This window comes from Poecilia reticulata, linkage group LG22, assembly GCF_000633615.1.
Source record: "Poecilia reticulata strain Guanapo linkage group LG22, Guppy_female_1.0+MT, whole genome shotgun sequence".
In the NCBI taxonomy this organism is placed as follows: Eukaryota; Metazoa; Chordata; class Actinopteri; order Cyprinodontiformes; family Poeciliidae; genus Poecilia; species Poecilia reticulata.
The window spans coordinates 23,742,712-23,763,902 of NC_024352.1; the positions used below are offsets into that span (position 1 = coordinate 23,742,712).

General features: G+C 36.5%; 2 protein-coding genes across 2 annotated transcripts in view; one reads left to right on the forward strand and one right to left on the reverse strand.

Moving 5' to 3' along the window:
* The window catches only part of wdr25 (WD repeat domain 25), a 118,884-nt gene that overhangs the window by 48,887 nt on the left and 48,806 nt on the right, over nucleotides 1-21,191 (forward strand). The window lies entirely within an intron of this gene.
* The window catches only part of begain (brain-enriched guanylate kinase-associated), a 47,607-nt gene that overhangs the window by 13,308 nt on the left and 13,108 nt on the right, over nucleotides 1-21,191 (reverse strand). The window contains exons 3-4 of the mRNA XM_008399916.2: nucleotides 15,100-15,261; nucleotides 11,109-11,175 (exon numbers count right to left, since the gene is read on the reverse strand). Of these exons, the coding sequence (XP_008398138.1) occupies nucleotides 11,109-11,175; nucleotides 15,100-15,261 (229 nt within the window). The remainder of the gene's footprint in view (nucleotides 1-11,108; nucleotides 11,176-15,099; nucleotides 15,262-21,191) is intronic.

Sequence of the window (21,191 nt, forward strand, 5' to 3'; positions counted from 1 at the left end):
TGAAACTCATTGAAACACTGAAATAAAGCATTTTTCCTTTCTAAAGTTTAAACTTTTTGGTACATTTTACTATAAAAAATTATTATTTACATATTAACAGCCAGTTAAGTTTTCAGTTCAGTTGGATTAAGTGTATCATAATTTGCTATAAATAAACTACAATGTGAAACTAACTTAAAAGTTAACTTTTTAGTAAGATATAGGAGCTTGTTTCAAGTAAAAAAAATTAATTAAAATTGAGGAAAAAGTTCTAGTTATAAGTGAAATAATCTGCCAGTTTTTTCCTAACTTTATAAGTCATTTCTAAATTAAAATATCTTGCAGATTATTTCATTTATAACTAGAACTTTTTCCTCAATTTTAATTAATTTAAGAAAAAAAAATTTTTTTTATTAATTTTTAAAAAATTACTCATTACTGCGCTGTACTTTTTACTTTTACTTGAGTAATTTTATGAAGTATTTCTACTCTTACATGAGTAGAAACATGTTGACGTAGTGCTACTTTTGTAAAAAAATAAAATGTCTACCCCCCTTTAGTGTTGTTTGTAGCTGTAAACAACTTGCTAGCATCCGGTAGCTTATTTAGTATCAAGTCATGAAACGTTAGCATTAGCATTAGCATGCTCCACCTGCTGAAGTTTCAACATTTACTCTGCTTTTGCCTCTGTTTAGTCGACGCCTGCTGCTGCTGAAATGTCTGTTTAGCTGCTAATTGTGGCGGTTTGCTGCCAACCGTTTCTTTGTGCTGCGCAGCACAGCTCCTCACAGCTTCATCCGTTTTATTGAGCTAAACTGTGATTCAGAGGATTTGGACGGATTAAACCCGAGGTGTCCAAAGAGCGCCCAACTGCAATTCAGAAATGAAACAAATTTTGGCCCAATTAGATGCAGATGGAGACTTTTAATTTGTAATCAGAGTAAAAATTGTGTCATTTTCTTACACAGGAAAAAGTAAACAAAGTATTTGTGTTTTTATAACCAATGAAGAGACTTTTACTGAAAAGCCAACTCTGCAGCTCTCAAATCGGATTTTATTCTTTGTTAAACTTGACTAAATATAGAGAACATTTTGAAGCAAAATGACTCAAATCCTGTTCTTATTACTGAAAATAAATTTATTCAGTTGAGGCCAAAAGAAACTGAAAACTAGACGTCTGATTTAATACAGCAAACATGAAAAATTAAAGTAGTAACAAGTAGTAAATATCTTCCATGAAAAAAAAACTGAAACTTTTGAGAGTATTCTCAGAAATTCTCTTGAAAAACAAGGAAATTTGGTAGAAAAATAGTTAATTTTTTACATTATTACCAGACATTTTCTACAAAAAACGAGAACATCTCTGAAATTCAAATGTTTTTTTGCAAAATGTCCAAGTTTTCTAGAAAATTTCTGAGAGTTATCACAAAATTCAGTAATAGTTTCAAAACCCAGAAATTTTCAGAGTAATCTCTGACATTTTCTATTAAAAAAGGAAATTTTGCAGAAAAACTTTTAGACTAATATAAACTTAGTGAAAATTTTTGAATTTCAAAGGTCGAAATTTTATTTTGAAATGTTTTCTAGACAATTTCTTAGATTAATCACAGAGTTTCTGATTTATTGGTGGAAATTTTGTCTTTTTTTTAATCTACAAAGGCTCTAATACGCTGTCGTAAAAACCCCTTTAAAATTCTGGATCTACAATAAATATCAGACAATTTTATTTGCTTAATTTTAGTTTTTTCCTGTTTTTCATCCACATTAAGGAATTATTGACCTAAAACAAGCTCCCATCATCTCAAAAAGTTAGCTTTGTCTTATTTGAAGAGTACTAATATATTTGCACTAGATTCTAGATTAAAAATAATTGGTAGTATTTTTTGCAGTGTGTCCCCTGGATGAGTGAGAATTTTCAAAATTGGCTCTTTGGTTTCTTTGACATTTCATTAAATGGCTCCTACTTGCATAATCCCTCTAAATCCTTCAAAATTCTGCATCCTGACTTATTCTCTCTTCTCTTCCAATCACTGTAAAGGTGATTTGAAGAGAGACAGAAATAATCCCAGCGGCTGAAGGTCAAACTTGAAGGTCAGACAAACGCAGGTTATTATTACATCAATGTGGGACGCCTACTTAACGATGGATCCAGTCTTGATTTAATAAAGTCAATCAAGTTAGGCTTTATGATTAGATGAATTTTTTTGTGGAGCAAATCTGCGCTGGCACAGGTAGGGATCCAGCTTCCCTGTATGGAATGCCTGAAATGCCAAAAAAGTTAATGCTAGAAATGAACAAAAAACAAATTACTGCAAAGGTTTTTTATTGGATGTCGGTCAGGGGACTGAGGTTTCTGTGGAAGGTGGTTGGTTTTATGTTTGGTGAGCCATTTATTTGTTGGTTTGGCTATTTTTTTTTAGATCATATATCCTGCAAAAACCCCAAACAATTACTAATTTTTAGTTTTCTGGTGGATTTTTCTTTTTAAATCTTTGGAAATTAAAACAACGCCACCTAACCACATATGCTTCACCACAGTTAGTAGAGGGTTAATAGGGGAGCCATGTTGAGATGACTTCCTGAAAGCAGACTTTCAGAAAGAGTAGGAGTTTCTTAAAGAGACAGAGGTCCAATTACAAAGTCATATTTGAAGGTAATATAGTTACTTAAATGTGCAACAAAATGGAATTATGTGCCTGAAAAATACATGATACTGTACCTTTAAGTATATATTTGAATATGTCTTGTTGAAAAAGTGACAATCCTACTGTGCATAATGACAGGAACAGCATGCTGACTCCAGGAAGGAACAAAGGAAAGTCTTAGCAGGTTTAAAATTCTGAATATTATCTTGTAGTGTATTGTGTGATGGGTGGGGGTTTGTTTAAATATCTCTTCCTGCAACATGTAATCACCAAAACATCCTTATCAGCTGGCTTCAAACATGAAAGACGACGCAATCTAGGAAAATGAATATGCAAATCTGGACAAGCAATTGACCCAGTGGGTGAAAAGGGATTTGTTTAGTCACCACATGGCGCTTTAACGAATCAAAGCCTCGCTTCTTTCTTTTGATTGTAACTCCATGCAATTACATTGAAACGTAGTGTATTAAAATCTTTACGTAACCAACTTGAAAACTTGGTTTTAGTGGCGGATTGGACAGATTTGTTGACATAACAGTACAAAAAAAAAAAGAAGAAGTTTGTTTTCTAAGATACCTTCAATTGTTTCACTTATTCTGCAGCAGATTCTGCCTCCTCACTGGGCAATAAATGAAGCCTGAGTCCCAAGAGGGGCAATTACAGAGCAAGCTGGTTCAGAGAGGAGCGCAGAACTCGCTACTCCATTTTGAACACGCTCTTATTTTAGAGGAAAAAGGAACAAAGCTGATTTCTGACCTTGTTAAAGAGGATTTTCAAATCAAAACACCAACAATACCCTGGAGTGGCCTGGAGAAACCAGATTTGCAAACAGCAGCGAGGAGAACAAAAGCTCGAGTCAACGGACAAGATGGAGGAGGAGGAGGGAGAAAAACGTGTAGCATCGGGTTTTACTGAAAAAACTTTCCATTTAGACTCAGATCCCAAGAAATGCACTGCAAAAACAGGAAATCTTAGTATTCTTTCTTAGTCTGGTTTCTAGTGGGGCTGCACTACCAACAGTTGGTAGAGCTGTTGCCTTGCAGAAAGAAGGTTCTGGGTTCGATTCCCGGCCCCGGTCTTTCTGCATGGAGTCTCCATGTTCTCCCTGTGCATGGTGGGTTTTCTCCAGGTACTCCGGTTTCCTCACACAGTCCAAAAACATGACTGTCAGGTTAATTGGCTTCTCCAAATTGCCCCTAGGTGTGTGTGTGTGTGTGTGTGCATGGTTGTGTGTCCTGTGTGTCTCTGTGTTGCCCTGCAACAGACTGGCGACCTGTCCAGGGTGACCCCGCCTCTCGCCTGGAATGTTAGCTGGAGAAGCACCAGCAACCCTCCCGACCCCACTGAGGGACAAGGGTGCAAGAAAATGGATGGATGGATGGATGGTTTCTAGTGCAACTACAATTTTACACTTAAAATCAAATAAATACAACTTACAAGTAACTTTTCAGCAAGTTATGTTAGCTTGTTTTAAGTCAATAATTCCCTTGGCAGTGATGAAAAAGCACTGGCAGATTATTTAATTTATAATATAGGAAACATGTCTTCTTATAAGTGAAATAATCTGCCAATGGAACAAGAACTTTCACTGACTTAAAACAAGTTGAAAAGTTATTTGTGAGTAAGTTTGTCTTATCTCAAGTGTGCTAAAATATTTGCAATAGACCAAAAATACTATTTTTTGATAATGGCTGTTAAATAGCAAGTCAACAACAAAGCAAAACAGTGAAAAATAGCAGCCGACCAAACGTGCTGGAGTTCCGCTTGGGTTGCTAGGTAACAGACCGGGCTCCGCTGGGGTTACTAGGAAACGGTGCAGTGCCCTCAAAATGTTACATTTGAACTTCTTTGGTCAGATTTTCAGTTTTTTTTCCCCACATTATGTTTCTTTTTGTACAATCCGTTGTTCTGATAGCGCATCTGGATAGCTACATCTATCTGATAAAAATGTTTTGTTTTTATATTGTCAGTTTTTGAGCTATACTAAAAGAAAAATCAAAATATGTTCTTTCACATTTTCTTTTCCTGTGAATGGACAAGTTAGTAAACGTATTTTCATTCTATGTTGCTTTGGTTTTGTTTTTCTTAATCAAAATGGTTGCAACACTTCTTTTTAGCAAATATTAAAGCTTTTACCACTTTTCCAACATGTTTTGTATCTTTAGCTACCCATTTATGCCCTTAAATTTAATTAGGCTCACCCCAAAACACATCCAAACCTTCCCAGTGGGAGCGTTTGACTCCCTGCGCTGTTTATGTAAAGTAAGTTTGCTGACGCTGGGAGGATTGCTCCCCTTTGCTCCTCATCAGCCAAACGTTTGCTGAAAATCCTGCCAAGCATTTAAGGCAGAAAGAGGAAAAACGACTCCGGTTGCCAGAATCACAATCTGCCATGTTTAGCAGTAAATCAAACTGATGATTCTTTTACAGCAACTTCATCCATCCATCCATTTTCTTGCACCCTTTTTCCCTCAGTGGGGTCGGGAGGGTTGCTGGTGCCCATCTCCAGCCAACGTTTCGAGCGAGGGGCGGGGTACATCCTGGACAGGTCGCCAGTCTGTCGCAGGGCAACACAGAGACACACAGGACACACAACCATGCACACACACATTCACACCTACATTCACACCTAGGGGCAATTTGGAGAGGCCAATTAACCTGACAGTCATGTTTTTGGACTGTGGGAGGAAACCGGAGTACCCGGAGAAAACCCACCATGCACAGGGAGAACATGCAAACTCCATGCAGAAAGACCCCAGGCTGGGAATCGAACCCAGAACCTTCTTGCTGCAAGGCAACAGCTCTACCAACTGCGCCACTGTGCAGCCCCTTACAGCAACTTCATTCTGTCATTTCTCCAAACTCTGCACAGAGGTGTAATTTTAATCTTTATGCTTGCAGACTTCTACGCCATTTGTGTTAAATAAGCTGAAGTTCTGATTGTGATTATAACCTGTTGTTCTGCAGCCATGTTTTACGACTTTTTATGGCGATTACAATCAAAACAGGCTTCAATTTTCTCCAAACTCATAAGAAAAGTGTCATTTTAACGAAATGAAGTTGGTTTTAGAGAAAATTACAAACATGTATGTAGCAGCTGGAGAATACTTTCAAACTTTAAATCTGTTTTCAGTGCAGAAGTTTTGTGTCTCAGTGAAATAAAAATTGTAAAAAAAAAAAAAAAGATACTTTTGGATCAAATATTTTTTTTTGCTTCTATGAACTTATTACCATTTGGTACGGATTAATCTGATTTAACTTGTAAAAATACGTAATCAGACAGACAACATATAAAAATTATAATTTATGCATATAATATTAAGGGCAAGTTTTGTCTTAAAAAATAAAAAGAACAGAGACGTGACATCAAAACAAATTCAGACAGGAGAAACGTGTTTTTTGAGCATAAACCTTTTGAAACCAAAACCAACTGTAGGTAATTACATATTTTATAAATATTTCACAATAAATTCATCATTAAAATAAACTTTTTTACAAAATGCATCAGACTTGTTCACTTTTTTTCAAACATAATTTAGTATTTTGCAATAAAAATAAAGTATCTGATTTTTTGTGGTCTTAAAAAAGTTTAGGTAATTTTAAAAAAGCGTTTATAAGTTCTGCATTTCTGTAAAGCTTTATGCATAATTCTGTCACCAAGTCACGGATTTCACAATGTTAGTTTTTTTTAATAGATTTTTGTAAAAGCTCAGTCACCATGATTTGTACACATTTTAACCAACACTGCGACAGATTGCGATAAATAAAAGAAAAACAAAAAAGATTTTCAGCCTGCACAGGTATTAATTATAAATCGTGCAGATGAAGCCTTTATTTTTCATATTTCCTTGTTTATACAGTCAGTGCTCTGCTTATTTTTACATTTTCTTAAGTGAAAGCTGAATATATTTTGGACACAGCAGATAAAAACGCAACCGGAATGTAAATTTATTCATGCATAAACAATGAAAAGAGAAGCTCCAAATTTCTAAATGTTACAACAACAAATCACCAACCATCACTAAAACTAGATTTTTTTTAAACGTGGTGATTATTTGAAGAAATGCTAATTTATGCATTTTACTCGCATCCCAATCAAAGTTGGGATGATTTTCTCAGAGTCGTTGCTGCAGACATTTTGTCACTTCTTCTCATTTCTCGCTTTGCTCTTTATAAATAAAATGTATTCTTTGCTATTATTTTCAATTGACCTCCGCAGTTCTGACCCATCAGATCTTTTGATAAAATGTCGGATTTGATTCGGTTTCTGGAGATGTCTTCTAAAAACGGCGCATGTTCCTAACCTTAAAATGTCATTGCATGATATGACATCAAAAGAAATGACAAACCCAGTGAGGCCTGACTTTAAAAAATAAAAATAAATCTCACAGGCTACTGTCTCCTGGCATGAAGGACTTCAGCTCAGCACATAATCTGTTTGAAAAGTCAAAATCATCTTCACATCACCAGAACACAATGATCCATGAGGAGTGTTGTGATAAAAAATGAAAGGGAAATTATGTAAGCTTTCAGTCTATTCATATAAAACAAAGCAATAAATATTACACTGCTGCACTTTGAGACATATAATTAGAAATGGCAGCTTCTGTACTGAAAAAATGTAAGAAAAGCAACAAAATCCATAAAAAAGTTTTATAACTTTAATGTGATATTTTCTACAAAAGCAAATATTTTGTTTAAGTGCATTCAATATTTTTACCCATTTATTGGGTTTCACAGATTTTTTTTTTAAATTAAAAAAGTACCAAAAGCCCCTAAATGTTAAAGTGAAAACTGATTAATCTAAAAATAAAAAAAACTAAACATTAATGAATAAATAACATATTACATAAGTGAAGGTAAAATGAATGCAATCTAAGAGAATATTTTGTTTCCAGCATCCAGTTGGAAATAAATGGCTTGAAAACAACAAAGTGGAAGCTCTGGAGTGGCCTAGTTAAAGCCTAGACCTCAATCTGGTAAATTGATTGCATAATTTTTTACCCAAATGTAATTATTTTGTGGAAATCAGTCTTCAGTTTCTCATTACAGTTTTCTTTCTTTCCTTCTTGTTCTTACACATTAAATTTTCATACAAGACCAGTGACAGCTTGCTGACAATGACTACCATTGTTTTTTTCTGTTAAGTTATCAATATTACATGCTAAATCTTAAATGTAGGCCTGATATAGCCTATATAAGAAAAAGCGACGCAGTGCTTTGCGAAAACTAGCAACATCAGTTGCTAGCAAGGGAGAGGAAAGCAGTACTTATGTTAGCTACGATAACCATATCATGTAGATGTGATGAGAAATTCAGTGTTTCGGTTCAGTTAAAAAATGAAAACAGGCGACCTAACACCAACTCTGACCGATCATCAGTAGAACTGGCTAATCAACCTCCGCTATGTTAGCTTAGCTACTAGCAGCGGCAGCTAACCTAACACATCGATCACTTATTGATAATCGCAAAAATAAACATCGAGCCTAAAAACATGAAACTGTTATGGACTGAATGTTCTGATACTTATATGGGAAATGTTTGAATGTTTTTTTTGGTGTTGAATCCTGATACATAAAGGGGCGTTGTTGTCTGTTGCTATGGCAACGAGTCTGCGTGTAGCTTAGCCAACAGAGAAAGCGAGAAAATATAGTGGGTTTTAGTTGTTCTATAGTTATTTTATAGGTTATTTTTCCTATTGCTGTGGCGCACTGGACTAAATTAATACACCTACATCTCCAGGTTTCATTTAGCTAACGGCCAGCGCGGATATAATGGGTGTCAATTTAAAGAATGGTCTTTTTGCCCTACAGCGTGGTACGCATGCGCGAAATTTCCAGACGTAAACAATAACATGCAGGTAGTCCATAGCTCAAAACTGGGAGGAAAACGGCTGAAAATCGCTTCACCTGCTCGGATCAGAGAGCTGAACTGTTAACTCTCACAGTTTCCTAACAAGGTTGCACAACAGCTGAGACCAATTACTTCAGACATCGATTTCACGAAGCCACCTTTGATCGTGTAATTGCTGTGAGAGAGATGAGTGCGTTTCTGCGGCTGAACAGGTGAGCTGAATTGATTTTAGCGGCTTTCTAATCTCTTAGATGCAGCGGAGAACAGTTGCTACCCAGAAAATATGTTAATTTATTGTTGGAGTATATCATTTATTATAATCTCTGTATTATATGATAATGTGAAGTGCTTGTATTTATCCTCATTTGGCTTTTTTTTTCTACCTCAGCAGTTTTTAAAATCCTGGTCGGCATTTTAGGTTTTTCTAAAGAATCGCAGTTGAAAAGATTTAATAGGGTCATTGATGAAAGCGTGAGAACAATAGCGTATTATACAGGGCTAGATAAATGTAAGACTTTCTTTTTCTTTACTCCTTTGAACAAATCTGAAAACTGGGAGATTGATTTTTTTTGTGTGAAGTTGCACCTTCACACAAACATGACTGGTATCTTATTGAATTAAAGATGAGTAACAGTTATGGGAGATACAGGGGTAGTAACTGGTTACATTTACTCAATTACCTGAGTAACAGTTCAAAAAAAAATTCTGCTTACTTTTTACTTGAGTAAAATTTCTGGATTTTCTACCAACTGAATGAAATATTAAATGATTGATATTAGATCTGTTACTCAGCACTTGAGTAGATGTTTTATCAAATACTTTTTTTACTCTTAATTGAGTAATTTCTTGGCTACTTTTTTACTTGAGTAAGAATAAGTTGAAGTAGTTCTGCTGGAGTTCACCTTTTCTATGCATACATGGATTTTCTCCAGTTTTCCTTCCAGAGACGATGAACATAGAGTCTACTGTTAGTGGGAGAACACTGCAAAAACACAAACTCTTACCAAGTAATTCTGCTCTAGTTTCTACTGCAAATATCTTAGTATACTTGAAATAAGACAAAACTTTTTATTTATATTAAGGAATTATTGCTCAAAACAAGATCCTGTATTTTGCTGAAAAGTTACTTGTAAGTTAATTTTGTCTTATTTCAAGTGTAGTAAGATATTTACACTAGAAACTAGACTAAAATTACTTGGTAAGATTTTGTGTTTTGGCTGTGAAATAGCTTGCAGTTTTTTTTTTTTGTTTTTTTTTACCAAAGCCAAAAGAGAAATCCTACAACTACTAAAATCTGGAATTACCTAATTTTTGTTCACATTTTGTAAAGAAGGAAGTTTCGATCATGTCTTCTTCAGAGGTTTTGTGTCATTTCCTTCAGTAGATTTTGGTGCAGCGCCCCCACAGTCGAGGAGGGGAACAGCTGTTTCAATTGGTTTGGTTGGTTTGACTGCGTGAAAGCGATCTGCAGCAGCTGAAAATTTAACAAATGCTGCAATTTTGGTCCCCAGTTGAACCAAAACACCCTGAAACTTTGACAAAAATGTTTTAGTTCCTAATTATGTTTGCTTAGACCAGCAGTTAGCAACTTCTACAAACCTACTGCTTTTTTTTGTTGTGTAGTTTTGTAATTATTGCCCCAAATTTCTGCACAATAACTTAAATAGAGTAAGATTAGAGTATGTGTAAATGTGCATAAACACATATTGTCCCAATTTAAAAAAAGCAAAAAACTTGAACTTTAGCTTGAACCAGTCGGAACCCCAAATATTGCGCTGTCCCTTTAAATCTGTCTAGTAAAGTCTTGATGTGACATGAGGTCAAACATTGCGTATTTTAATGAAAACCAGTGGCTGCTCCATTGAAGACATGCCATTAATGGCCTTTTGTCGTCTCTGCTTGCAGCTTTATTGTCCACTTTATTCACTCATGTGGCTTTTATTAAAAACAGAAAATCAGCCAATCACACGGCAGCGTTAGGTGTCTGAATCATTATCAGCTGATGATTTACTGGGATTTTCTAACAGTTTAGAGACAAAATGTGGTGATGTAGCTGCAGATATGCTAAATCTGTGAGCGTAACAATGTTGAAACATCAGGAGAGAAAAGCTGCCAAGGTAAAAACAGAAACTAACACTTTCCGGGTTTCCTGGTAACTGGACAACTTCATGTTTTAGACTGAAGGAATTCCAGCCCAAACTAGATAAATATGTTTGATGTGCCTTTCAAAATTATACTAAAATACTTTCTTTTCCTTTAAAGTCACTGAAAATACCGGAAAAACAACTCAACACACATTCACAATGGCTTAATATTGAGGTATTTTCTTAAGAAAACATGGATTTCCAATGCATTTATGTTTACAAATTTCAATTTATATTCCATCTGAATAAAATTTACCACATTATATCAAAATAATGTGTGTTATTTATGAAGAGGAACATTTCAGATATGAAAACTGTCAGTGAAGGCATTAAAAAGCAACAATGAAATGTTTTTATGTAAAAACCGAGAAGCTGGACAAGAACAGAAAGTCAAAACCAATCTATTAAATATATAATCAATAGACTTTGATTGCATCTTCTGACAGAAATGTTTTCTAAGGCTAAACAAGGCGAGACTTTTTCTTACCGTTCTGCACATCTTGTCCTCTAAATCCTGGTTGATCCTCTGAAGAGATGAGTAACTACTTTGGATCCTAAAAAAACCCAAAAAACAGAAATCGATAAAGAACAAGAAAAATATGAACTAAAACATTCATAACAGCAATTATATAAAATAACGATAAACATCTTGCACTGATGGGAGATTTTTTGGGTGAGTTTTAATTTCAAATTTTGACATTTTCTCTAAACAAAAGAAAGGTATGTACATGTAATCAGCTGCTTTCTGTGAACTGTCCCTGTTTTAGCAGCTTTTTTATTTCTGTTCTTCCACAGATACCGAAAATAACTAACTTTGAGTTTCTTCCACTGGAAAAAGTGTCGTTAGTGCAAATTGATAGGTATGCTGCGTTCACAGACTAGAAAAAATTTATATATTTTTAGCCTCTAAACAGCTGATGACAGATCAGGACCAGTGAGTAAAAAACTGATCATCAGATTTCTGGACTTCTCTTACAAATGTTAGCAAAACTTTGTCGATTTTCCACTATTGTCGAAAATAAAAAACACAATTTTGCAACTTCAGCATTTCCATTAAAAGAGAAACGCAATTAAAATCACATGGGAATAAGTTTAAGTCATAAAAAAACATACTGCGCCATAATTCTCCAACTACTTCCTGTCGTCTTTTTTGGCATTTCTGCCAGTAGTAATATCTGGTTGTTGATCACATGATTGATGTGATGCGAAAAAACTGCTTCCGTTTTGCGAAATGAACTTTTTTTTTTCTAAATTTGCGTGTTTCCATTAAGAAAGTTTATTTTCATAATTCCAAATTGTGCAACTATATGGTTAATGGAAACAGCTTCTATGTGATATAGTTGTGTTTCAAAGCTTTTTAATTTCATCCATGCATCACTTTCTGTATAAAGGAGACTGTTTTAAACCTCTGGAGATTATTGTTCAAGATACTCAACTCAAATTTTGGCTTTATGAGATTTGAATGCTACAAATCAGAGGCTTTTTAGATCTGCTGTAACACAGACAGCTACAGGAGATTCTTTCTGCCCACATCTATCGGTTACAACCACATTTGAGTAAGTAAAACGTAAAAGTTTTTGTTTCCTGCTTTTTGTGCAGCCTTTTTTCTCCCTGGCTTGCTTTCAGTATTCCTATTAAACTTCCAAAAATCAATAGTTACAGTCGAAGCATTTATTTTACTACCTCGCCTTTTTATTCAGCACATATTATAATATTAACTCATGTGGTTTATAAACTGCCGTTTATGGCTCCATTAACCGGACAGATCTGGGGAGTGTGGGCGCAGGAGACCATAAACAAAACAAGCCATAAAACTCAGGCCTGTTAGAGGCGCGAGAGGCAAAATAAGGATTATAATTGGACATAACAAAGCAACGGCAGGAGAACGAGGGGAAATGAAATCCGTCATCTTCAGAGGCAACGCTGAGGGCGACGACGGAGATCAGCTAATCAGAACTGTTCTAGAGTTTAAAAGTCGATAATAAATAGGGATTGAACATTTTTTATACAGCTTTTATCTGCGTTCTCCCTCTTTTTCTTTTTGCCAAAATGAGAAAGTTTGTTGCGAGAGCAGGTTCATCGCTTTGATTTTTACTGTGGCTGCAGAAAACATTAAACTGTTTCACCATCCTGGTGCTTTCAATCTTGCTGCTCTGAAGTTTATTTACCGAGCTGGTAAATAAACTCGAACCTTACAGGCGACCTGTTATGCTTCCCTGTGCAGGTTAGGACAGATCTGTGGGCGATGCAAAACATGTTTTTACTTTTTTTGTACCAAATTAATCTTGGATAATGAGATTTTCGTCTGTTCAGTTCTGCCTGTCTGTTTTAGGGATCTGTTACTTTAAATCCTACTAAGCTGCTGCTGGCCACGCCCACCAAATCAATGTTTACACTCGCATCTGAAAATGACTGCAAACAGATGCGCAATTATACAACCATACATCCTTGAAAAGCAGAAGTGGTGCGTCCTGCACAACCAGCAAGAACGCAGCAAGTGGTTGGTTTCTGGATGGAGAGTCAACAACAAAACACTTTGTCTTTTCCTGGAAACGTTGAACTCAGCAGTAAAACCAGCTGACTAAGTGTGCTGGAACTCAGCTCAGGTTGCTAGGTAATGGGCAGAACTCTGCCGGGTTGCTAGGTAACAGGGAGTTCCCGCTTATTTGTGACGTTACATCCCGGCGGTTTTTGAAGCGGCTCATTTTCTGTTAACTTATCACCAAAAACTGTCTTGGTGGGGTTTTGGAAGCAGTAGATGCCCTGATGGAAGTACAAAAAATACAAAATGTGAGTTTGGCACAATTACCCCCCCTTTAAATGTCACACAAATCTTTTAAAGGCATTAAAACTCTATAACCTGGACTAAAAATTTAAATGAGATACTAACACATTGGTGGAAAAATACCTTTTTTTTTCATTCGTTTTCCCTTTTCATCTTTTCATCCTCGAAAGTTTGACCTTTCACCTAATTTAGCTGCTTTTTCTAAGAGTTACTTCAAATTAGAAATCAAAGAATTTTAACAAATTTATCTGTCAAAAATGCTCCTATATGAAGACGCTTATTTTGTGAAAACTTTAAAAACAATAATCAGTAAGTCCTTGATTGTAATAACACCCGCAGCAAAAACAGAAGAAATCTCTAACGAGAGGAAATACTTCACTGCACTCCAGATCTTAATGTGATTAATAATAAAACTAAGCTAATTAGCAGTTCCCATAGATTTTTACTTCAGTCATTAACTGAAGTACATTTTTAGTGCTAATTCACTTAATGCCAAGAAAGGTCAAGATTAGATTGATTAGGGATCAAAAGACTGAGAGGAGTATTAATAACATTAATCTAGTTTAATAAGCTAAATTATGCTGCGTCATGTCCTGTAAAGGTGTAACGATCTCCTCTCAGATTTTATTTTTACTCTGATTTCATATTTAAGCTGAACTTTTTGCTTTGCTCTTGTGGCAAAAATCATTATTTATTTAAAAGGCCGCCTTGGGAAACGTGTCAGGAGTGAAATAAGAAATATAAAAGCTTTTTCTTACGCTGCTCCTTGGTTATGGAATAATTAGCAAAAGGAATTGAAACTGATTTAAAACTCTCCCTAGAAATAGTTTAAATGAGAATCATAACTGGTGTTTTTAAACTTTTTTCTAATTATTGCATAAAGTCTTTATGATTTTAATTCTTTTGTTTGGCATGTTTTCTTGGTCACGTCTCCGTTGATCCGGGTTTTACTGGAAAAACAATGGTTAAAATAAAATGGTTAAAATAAAGCTTAAGAGCGTTGATGACAACATGTTTGAAGATGTGTTGTATTATTAATATTTAGCACATTTTCTTTTTAAACTATGGACACAAAACAGAAAATTTTTACGTATTTGTCTCAGTTGTCACTATCGTGACATTAGAGAGATAATTGATAAAAATAAAAAAAAAAGCTTCTCTGCCTTCTCCCAGTGCTAACTCAAAACAACCAATCAGAGCCAGGAGGCGGGACTTAGCGCTGTCAATCACCACTTTCTTTTTTTTTGCTACGCTACAGCTAGCGTAGCAACTTCAGATAATGGCGGCATGACCTGATAATGGCAGATAAACGGCTTTCCTGTAACTTTAAGTTAAGCGAGTACATGAGGATTATTGACAGCGCTAACACCCTCCTCCTGGCTCTGATTGGTTGGTTTTTATTTAGTGCATTTCTTCAGTATCTCAGGGAGGACTTACAGGAAATAGATTTTTTTTCACAGATTATTTATCTCATAGCAAACTGTCGTAACATAGTGACAGTTTTAACAAGTATGGTAAAAAAAAGTTATATATTTGTCTCAGATTTTGGCAGGAATGTGACGCCATAGGAACAGAATACTTAAACACAACCATGTTGTTTGTGCTACCAAGCAGTAATTTGACATAGCACATCATGATTTAGTTATCTCACTCACACACACACGCACGCACGCACGCACACACACACACACACCTGCGCAGCTTCTCTGTGAATTTCTCCAGCTCCTCCTGGGCGCGCCGCAGCTCCGTCTCCAGGTACTGCCGGGTGGAGTCGAACTCTGTCTCTACCATCTCTAGCTTGTGTGTGGTGTACGACAGGCGCTTGCGGAGGTCGTCCTTGTGGTCGTGGAAAGAGCTGAACAGATGTTAGGGGGCGGTTAGGAGAACCTCATCGTCACAACAGAGAGAAAACGGCGAAGAAAGGCAGAGGGAGTGAAGCATAGGTGAAATGTAACTCGGTTTGGATTTGGAGAGATGTGAAGGAGGAGATGGATGGAGGAAGAATACTAAAAACGTTCCATTCAGAGTGAGGCGGCACGACCAGGACAAACATCTCCCAATCTCCCATTGGTGTAGCGGTGAATTTCATTACACATCGGCCTAATCCAATCTCAGAATGTAGAGGACCTGATTTTTGTCACAGACACAGGCCACTGGTGAGTCACAAGGAGGTCTAAAAGTGTAGGACAGAAGCTTTCTGTGCTTCTACTTTTAGCTAGATGGTAAAATGGAAGAAAAAATTAAGAATTTCCAATAAAAACACACTAACTGAAGACCCAGTGACGCTTCATTTTTTACTTTTAGCTGAACTGATGGATATTTGAGTCGCAACATCTCAAAGTTTCTGCACAGCCAACTAAGAGGTACGGTTAGCTTCACCTGTTAGCTTCACCTGTTGGATAAGGAAAGGTAATTTTATTTATATTAGCACATTTTCAGCATCAAGGCAATTCTAAGAGCTGTTAGCTTTAGCTTCAGCTTTATTTCGTTCAACAAAACAATCAGATGGAAAGAAAACGATGCAGAATCAGCAAAACAGCAGTTAGCTTCATCAGTTAACTTCAAATGTTAGCTTTGACTGTTAGCTTCACACGTTAGCCTCGCCTGTTAGCTTTAGGTTTATTTCAGACCTTAACAAGAACAAAACAATCAGATGGAAGGACAACGATTCAGAGTCAGCAAAATAGCTGTTTTTTTGTTGTTGTTTTTAACAGTAGTGGTCATGGCCCCCCTTACTCCCCCCGTTAGGGGCGCCACTGTTTATGACCCTAACTTCATTAGATTCCTCCCTTTTTCTGTTAGAGGAAGCACCATAATCAGATTAATGGTTTATTTGTTCAACTGGAAGCAGATGGTGGATAATAGAAGATGTGCAGATGAACAATGAGAACAATGTCTAAAGTTTAAAACGACGGTTCAAGCCGATTTTTCTTACCTTCTTTTTGGATGTTTGCATCCATTTCTCTGGCTTTTCAGGGCTGTTTTGCCAATATATATCTTTTTCATAGTTTTCGCTCTGCCTCAGCTTGCATGTGTGTGCGGCTGTTACTTCTGCTGCTGTTGTTGCTGCTCGACTGAATGCTGAGGTTTGAATTCTAACCGCATACCACTAGTCAAAGCTTTAAGTCTTGCCTGGGGAGTCAGATAGTTGCCGGCTATCTGTGATGACCCTGGCAAGAGAGCAGAGAAAAACAGCTTTGAAGTCTCACAGACTCGGCAGCACATTTTATTCTTTGCGGAGAAAAACTGATTTTATCTGCATTCAGAACATGAGTCTGCAGAGTATGACGGATTGGAGCTGGAGGATCAATTGCATAAATTCAACAACCAAACAAAAATGGGTGATGTTGAAATTTGCACTTTCTATGAAAGATTTTAACTTATTTTCTAACGTCTTTAATCACCTGTTCAAAAGATACTGAAACTAAATGTAACATTTTTGTCTTATGTTCGCTTTTAAAATGAATTGGTAAAGGATTTGTCTTGCTGTGAGGATGTTAATGCAGCAGCAGCAAACCGCAGCGCCTTGTGGGGCTCAGAGAAATTGACCAGCTGCCCTCTGAGGTTATTTCTCAATAAATCAGTTATGATTAATGCATGTGGGTTTCTGCTTCCTCTGCTTGAACTTGGATCTCCCACGTCGTAGGAACCTAATAACCTGTCACTGGCGAGCGTGAGGCGCACGTCTCTCTTCGTCTAGCCAGATTTGTGGAGACTTGTTGCTATCAGTGCAAACATGCATTTGCAAGGCGACATGTTTGCAGAGAGAGAGAAAAAATAATAATTCCTCCAAATGTAGAGCATCTGTTTTAGTTAAGAGACATAGACATGCTTACAGATTATTTTTAAAGACATATGTCTTATGTATTTAATTAATTTTTTTTGAAAAGCTGAAAACACATAAAAAGAAATTAACATATAGTGTAATAACATGATGTAATTTCCCAAATCTGCTATTTTGTTTAAGGTAATCTCTTCATTTTACTGGCTTTAGCCAGAGTCGGGTAGTAACTAGTCACATTTACTCAATTACTGTTACTTGAGTAAGCTGCAGTTTTTGTTAAATTTTTCATTGGTTTTTTATTGAAAGAAAATTATTTAGAAAAATGCCCGATTTTGTTATTTTTCATTTTTATATGAATTATCTTCATTTTGGTCCTGAAAATACCAAAATTTCCTCTTAACTTTATATTTTGGTCCATCTGATGATGTAATTTTTAAACATGATTTGATCAGTTACTCTGTAATTGAGTTGACCTTTTACCAAATACTTTTTGACTCTTACTTGACTATTTACTTGCTTGAACATAAAATATTTTGAAGTAGTGAAGTAGCTACTTTTATTTGAGGACAACTTTTGGGAACTCTAGGTTTTGCAATATGACATTTGTTTTGACATTTGTCTTCAGCTCAATTCAACAACAGCATCCCAAAGGGAGATGAATGTTTTGTTTCTTCAGAGTCATTGTGGATGTTGATGTCTGGTAGCAGTCAGTCTCGCAACAATCCTCAAGAAGCCTCTGACTGAAGACTGAAGATGCTAACACGACATGCTAACAGCTAAATTTCCAGGCAGCAGAGATGATGATATTCCACAATAACATGTCCTGGATGAAACCAGCAGCTTTTGGCAAACACTGCTAATCCACCTCGTTTGTTTTTGACGCTACTTTTTAAACCTCAATTTGTTTGTTATTAGAGAGACGCTGGAGTAGGGGATTTGATGGAGTAGGGGATTTGATGCTTGGTGGTTTGAACTTCCTGCTTCTTTGAATCCACAAAGCCTTGCTTTGTGGATTCAAATTTGTGGATTCAAATTTAATTTGGGGTCGTAGTTCAGGAGTCATTCAAGACTTTGAGATGCTAATTCAGCTGTTTAAAGTTGTTAAACAACAAACAATTGGTTGAAATGGTTACACATCATAACTGTCCAAAAGTAAAAAAGAAAAAATGGAGCAAAATTTCAACCAGAGAAACATCAATTTTTTTTAAAATAATTTGAGAGACATCCTTGTTTTAATAACATTCCTGGTCATAATGTTGCTGTGTCATCACCTGGCTGGTAGCATTAGCTTGTTTTGTGCTTTGCAGAAGCAGAGCTGGTGCTTGAACCTGGATCTCCTCCATTACCCGCCATTTCGAAGGGTGAGGTGAACATCTCTATTCATTAAGGCCAGATTGAGGCTCGTTGTTATGTGCAGACATGCATTTGTGAGACAATGTAAGACAATCAAGAAAAAACTTCCTTCAAATGGATGGCAATCATTTTTCTTAAGTGGATCGCTTGCAGCTCTTTCACAGCAGCTGTGGAAGATGATGCACAAGACAAACTCAGCGGAGAGCAGATTTATTTAGTCAATAAACAAAATTTACAGGAGCTAAAAAAACATGAGAATATCTAAAAGCTAAGCGGCTAATCTTGAGTAAAGTGGAAAACCACTTGGCGTGAGGCTAGCTCTTCATTTTTATGTTTTTGTGTTGGCAGCTCTTCGATTTTTAAGCAATTTTGGAGATACTTCTATCTAAATAAACTCAAAATCAACATGTTGTGCTGGAAGAGTCTGAGCAGCTGCATTAATTTACTTTACACACTACAACTGATCTCCTGGGGCTTGAACTCGGATCGCAAACGCTGTAGGAACTTAATAACCTGTCACTTGCAATTATGAGCTGCACATCTCTCTTTATTAAATCAGATTTGCTGAGACTTGCAGCCATCGGTGCAAAAACACGCACGTTTCCGAGCAATGCCCTGTGATAAACTGTCCAAATGAACAATAACGCTGCTCTTTCAGATGGATGAAATCCACTTTAGTTAAGAGGATTGCAAGCAGCTCTGCTCCACAATGGGTGTCAAAAATGAGCAGAACAAACTGAAGGCCACACGTCTTCTACAATTTAACAGGGTTTCATAAACTAAAAACATAATTTCTCAAAGCTGCTGTGAAGTTGCTTATAGGGAAAGTTATCTAATCGTCAAGCTCATGGTTTTAGCGGTATAAAAAGTTTGATTTGGTTTTATTTCTACGACTTGTGGCAAACACAGATTTATTTAAGATTTTAAAGCAGAATTTCTCAAACTGTCGTTTCCATGGAAACGACAGAGTTTTTTTTTTTAAAAGTGTTTGTTAAATTGGTTAATTGGCAGATTATTTCACTTATAGCAAGACATTTTCCCCATGTTGGTGGAACTAGTTCTTTTCTATCACTATTTAGGAATTATTGACTTAAAACAAGCTTTTATTTCTTGTTGAAAAGATACTTGTAAGTTAGTTTTGTCTTATTTCAAGTGTACCAAGTTATTTGCACAAGAAACTAGACCAAAATTACTTGGTAAGATTTTGGTTTTTTTGCAGAGTGCAGCTCTGGTTTATGACACAGAAATGCCAACATCTCATTTGATGTGTTTAAATAAAACATTAATATATTAATCTGTCACCCTTACAATTAGAAAATCACACCAGAAGTCATTATTTCACTTTCTCTTCTTTTGCTTTACCTATCATTGGATTCTCTCTGAGCATTATGGGATGTAGCTGCAGCAGATATACGCTGATCGCATCTTTTAGACGCTCATCTCACTAGAAGATCTCTGTCTCAAAACGCCAACGGTTGGAAAGGGACACACACAAGAACATTTTGCCACATTTCATGGCTTTTAATATTTAGGCGGACTTCTTGAGAGCCAAGGAGGCATGGCATCAAAACACACCGAGGAATTGTTTTATGCATGTTTTAGCATGTTTTATCAGAGCGGACAGACTAGCAGTTCAATAATGGGCCATAATAAACGCTTTGATGCTGGCTGCCACTTCTAATGCCAGGACAACTCTTACTGTTTTTAATTTCCTCTCAGCATTGGCTTAAGAAACAATGGCTGTTTCTGGAAGCGTGGTTAATATTGTTGCTATGGTTGTTTTCTTATCTACTAGTAGCAGGAAAGGAGCAGAAAAAAGGGACAGGAATAGTTCCTGAATTGTTGTGTCCTCATATGCAATCAATTACTGCTGTCCAGCTGGGTACAGTGAGGGCTTTGAAGGGGACCTATTATGCAAAATTCACAGTTTGAATGTTTTTGTTTGAGTGTCTGCTGCTTCTAAAAATAGCCAAAGCATTTAAAAAAAATACAAAAATGAACACCTAGACAATTTTATGGCAATAACTTAATGTTGTTTACTCTCAGGAAAATAACGAGGTTGAAAAATCTCCAGAATGTAGCAACACAAATGAAGCCCAGCCTGTCACCTAGCAACCAAAGCTGAGTTCCACCTGTCACCTAGCAACCGAAGCTGAGTTCTGCTCATCACCTGGCAACAGAAGCTGAGTTCCGCCCATCACCTAACAACCAAAGCTGAGTTCCGTCCGTTACCTAGCAACCAAAGCTGAGTTCCGTCCGTTACCTAGCAACCAAAGCTGGGTTTCAGCACATTTGGTCAGCTGGTTTTACCACTGCACTGTACAGTGGTTTGTTGCCGACTTATCATCCAAAAACCACTTGCTGCATTCTAGTAGGTTGTGCAGGAGGCTCTACTTCTGCTTTTTGAAGGTGTACGGGCGCATAACTGCGCATCTGTTTGCCGCCATTTTCAAGAGGGAGTGTAAACATTGAGTTGGGGTTGCTGTGGCCTCATTATCTACGAATGGTGTGCAATAAATGTAACGAAAATGTTTTTATAGTCCATAGACACATCCTAACCTGTGCAGAGAATAGGTCACCTTTAAATGACACAACTCTCTTAAGAGACAAACAGATTATGGTGCTTGAGGTGTTGTTTTGGCAAATGG